The sequence below is a fragment of the Pyxicephalus adspersus genome, chromosome 4, assembly GCF_032062135.1.
Source record: "Pyxicephalus adspersus chromosome 4, UCB_Pads_2.0, whole genome shotgun sequence".
In the NCBI taxonomy this organism is placed as follows: domain Eukaryota; kingdom Metazoa; phylum Chordata; class Amphibia; order Anura; family Pyxicephalidae; genus Pyxicephalus; species Pyxicephalus adspersus.
The window spans coordinates 4,623,630-4,625,352 of record NC_092861.1 but is presented as its reverse complement, the minus strand read 5'-3'; the positions used below and the strand labels follow the sequence as shown (position 1 = coordinate 4,625,352).

Genomic DNA, 1,723 nt, shown 5'->3' with positions numbered 1-1,723 from the left:
TATACATCAAAGCAACTTTTTTATATCTGTGCTGCTTTTGATCCTGCAAAAAATCTTGGTAGTTCAAAACTTCCTGTTCTTTTACTGACGCATCATCTAATACTTCCCCCTGCTGGTGACCCCTCTAGTGATGGTGACCCCACAATTCTATCTATATAGACAAATCAGGACCTCCTTACTCCTGCTGGTGACCCCTCTAGTGATGGTGACCCCACAATTCTATCTATATAGAGGAATCAGGATTTCAGTTTTTTCTGTGTTTTAGTCTTCTCTGCTGCATTGTCATCTTGTTTCATTTTCCTCTTTCGAGTGCCAGCCATCCTTTTCTTCTTAGGAACATGATTGGCTGAGTCAGTCCCTGGCTTCCTTTAGAACCTTCAATATATCTCTATATTTCTTTGCTCAGTTCCTGATGAATGTCCCCGTCCACCTTTGTGTATCCCAGCTCCTCCCATTACCTTCCCCATAATACGAATGAATGAACTTTGTATATTAGGATAATAATTGTGGAGATCTGATTATTAGAGGGATTGAAGGAATTGTCAGATGATTGAACCCCCCGGCATCTACCAAACAATGATATCTCATATCTGGGTGGATTGAGCCTTTAAATTTTGTAACATTGTAACAAGTTGCATTTCCTCATTGTCAGCTTGTTTAGCAGAAGAAGAGGTAAGAGCCCTAACCACAGTGAGATTCCCCCAGCAGGCTGCACATGACGTCACAGTACGTCTGACTCTCCCTTTATGGCTTGCAGCTGACTTGCCGGTCACATGACTGTACAATCTTCTACAGGAAACCAACGTCCTCCCTCTCACCGTATTTATTCTGGCACAAACAAGGTGCCTCCTTCTTCCAGCCAAAGGGAACCCCAGGGCCCCCAGCAGCAACCATGGCTTGGACGTCGTACCAGCTGATCCTGGCCGCGATGATGCTCGTGACCGGCTCCATTAACACGTTATCTGCCAAGTACGTACAATGACAATATTTCTATTATTGTTTACAATGACATCGCTGACTTGGAGCAATTTGCGGCACCTTTTTCACATTGGTTGGCCTCAGTCGGTGAAGAAGATACAAGTGGAAGCTTCCCTTGGCTTGACGGTACTTGTAGTTCTTCAAATGCTAAAGGCATACCAGCTTTACCGTACCATAGCGGGATATTTGTGTGAGGTGTCCGGGTTTGGAGATGATCATGATCTGTGGAGTGCTTAATTCAGATCTACAAGGCATACCTAGATCGGAGTAACCATTCTTGCTGGTTCCCTTTTTAATTTTTGGAGTTTTTAGACATGGGTGATATAGTACAATCCATACGTATACCATGGCATAAAGAGAACTCAAGAGGTATAAAAAGGTAGTAAATAGCACACTAGCGGAGCCATGATGGGGTTCCTCTAGACGTTACTAGGGGTTCCTAAAACTGTGGCTGATTGACCTCCCATTTGATGATGCCTCGTAGTTCTGTGACCACCACCAATAAGTGGAGGCAACTGCATGACTCTAGATCGGCCATTCTCAACCGAGGTTCCTCCAGTGGATTGCTAGAGGTTCCTCAGACTATGGCTAATTAACCCCCCCATTTGATAATGCCTCGTAATTCTGAGACCACCATCAATTGGCAGAGCCAACTGCAAGACTCTAGATCAGCCATTCTCAACAAAGGTTCCTCCAGATATTACTAGGAGGTATTCAAACTGTAGCTAATTCCAGCAGTCCCAGT

At 44.3% G+C, this 1,723-nt stretch overlaps 1 protein-coding gene across 1 annotated transcript in view; it reads left to right on the top strand.

Moving 5' to 3' along the window:
* The first annotated feature begins 765 nt into the window (after positions 1–765).
* Positions 766–1,723, top strand: part of SLC35F6 (solute carrier family 35 member F6) — a 16,650-nt gene continuing 15,692 nt past the window's right edge. The window contains exon 1 of the mRNA XM_072407257.1: positions 766–969. Coding sequence (XP_072263358.1) covers positions 893–969 — 77 coding nt within the window. The 5' untranslated portion in view covers positions 766–892. The remainder of the gene's footprint in view (positions 970–1,723) is intronic.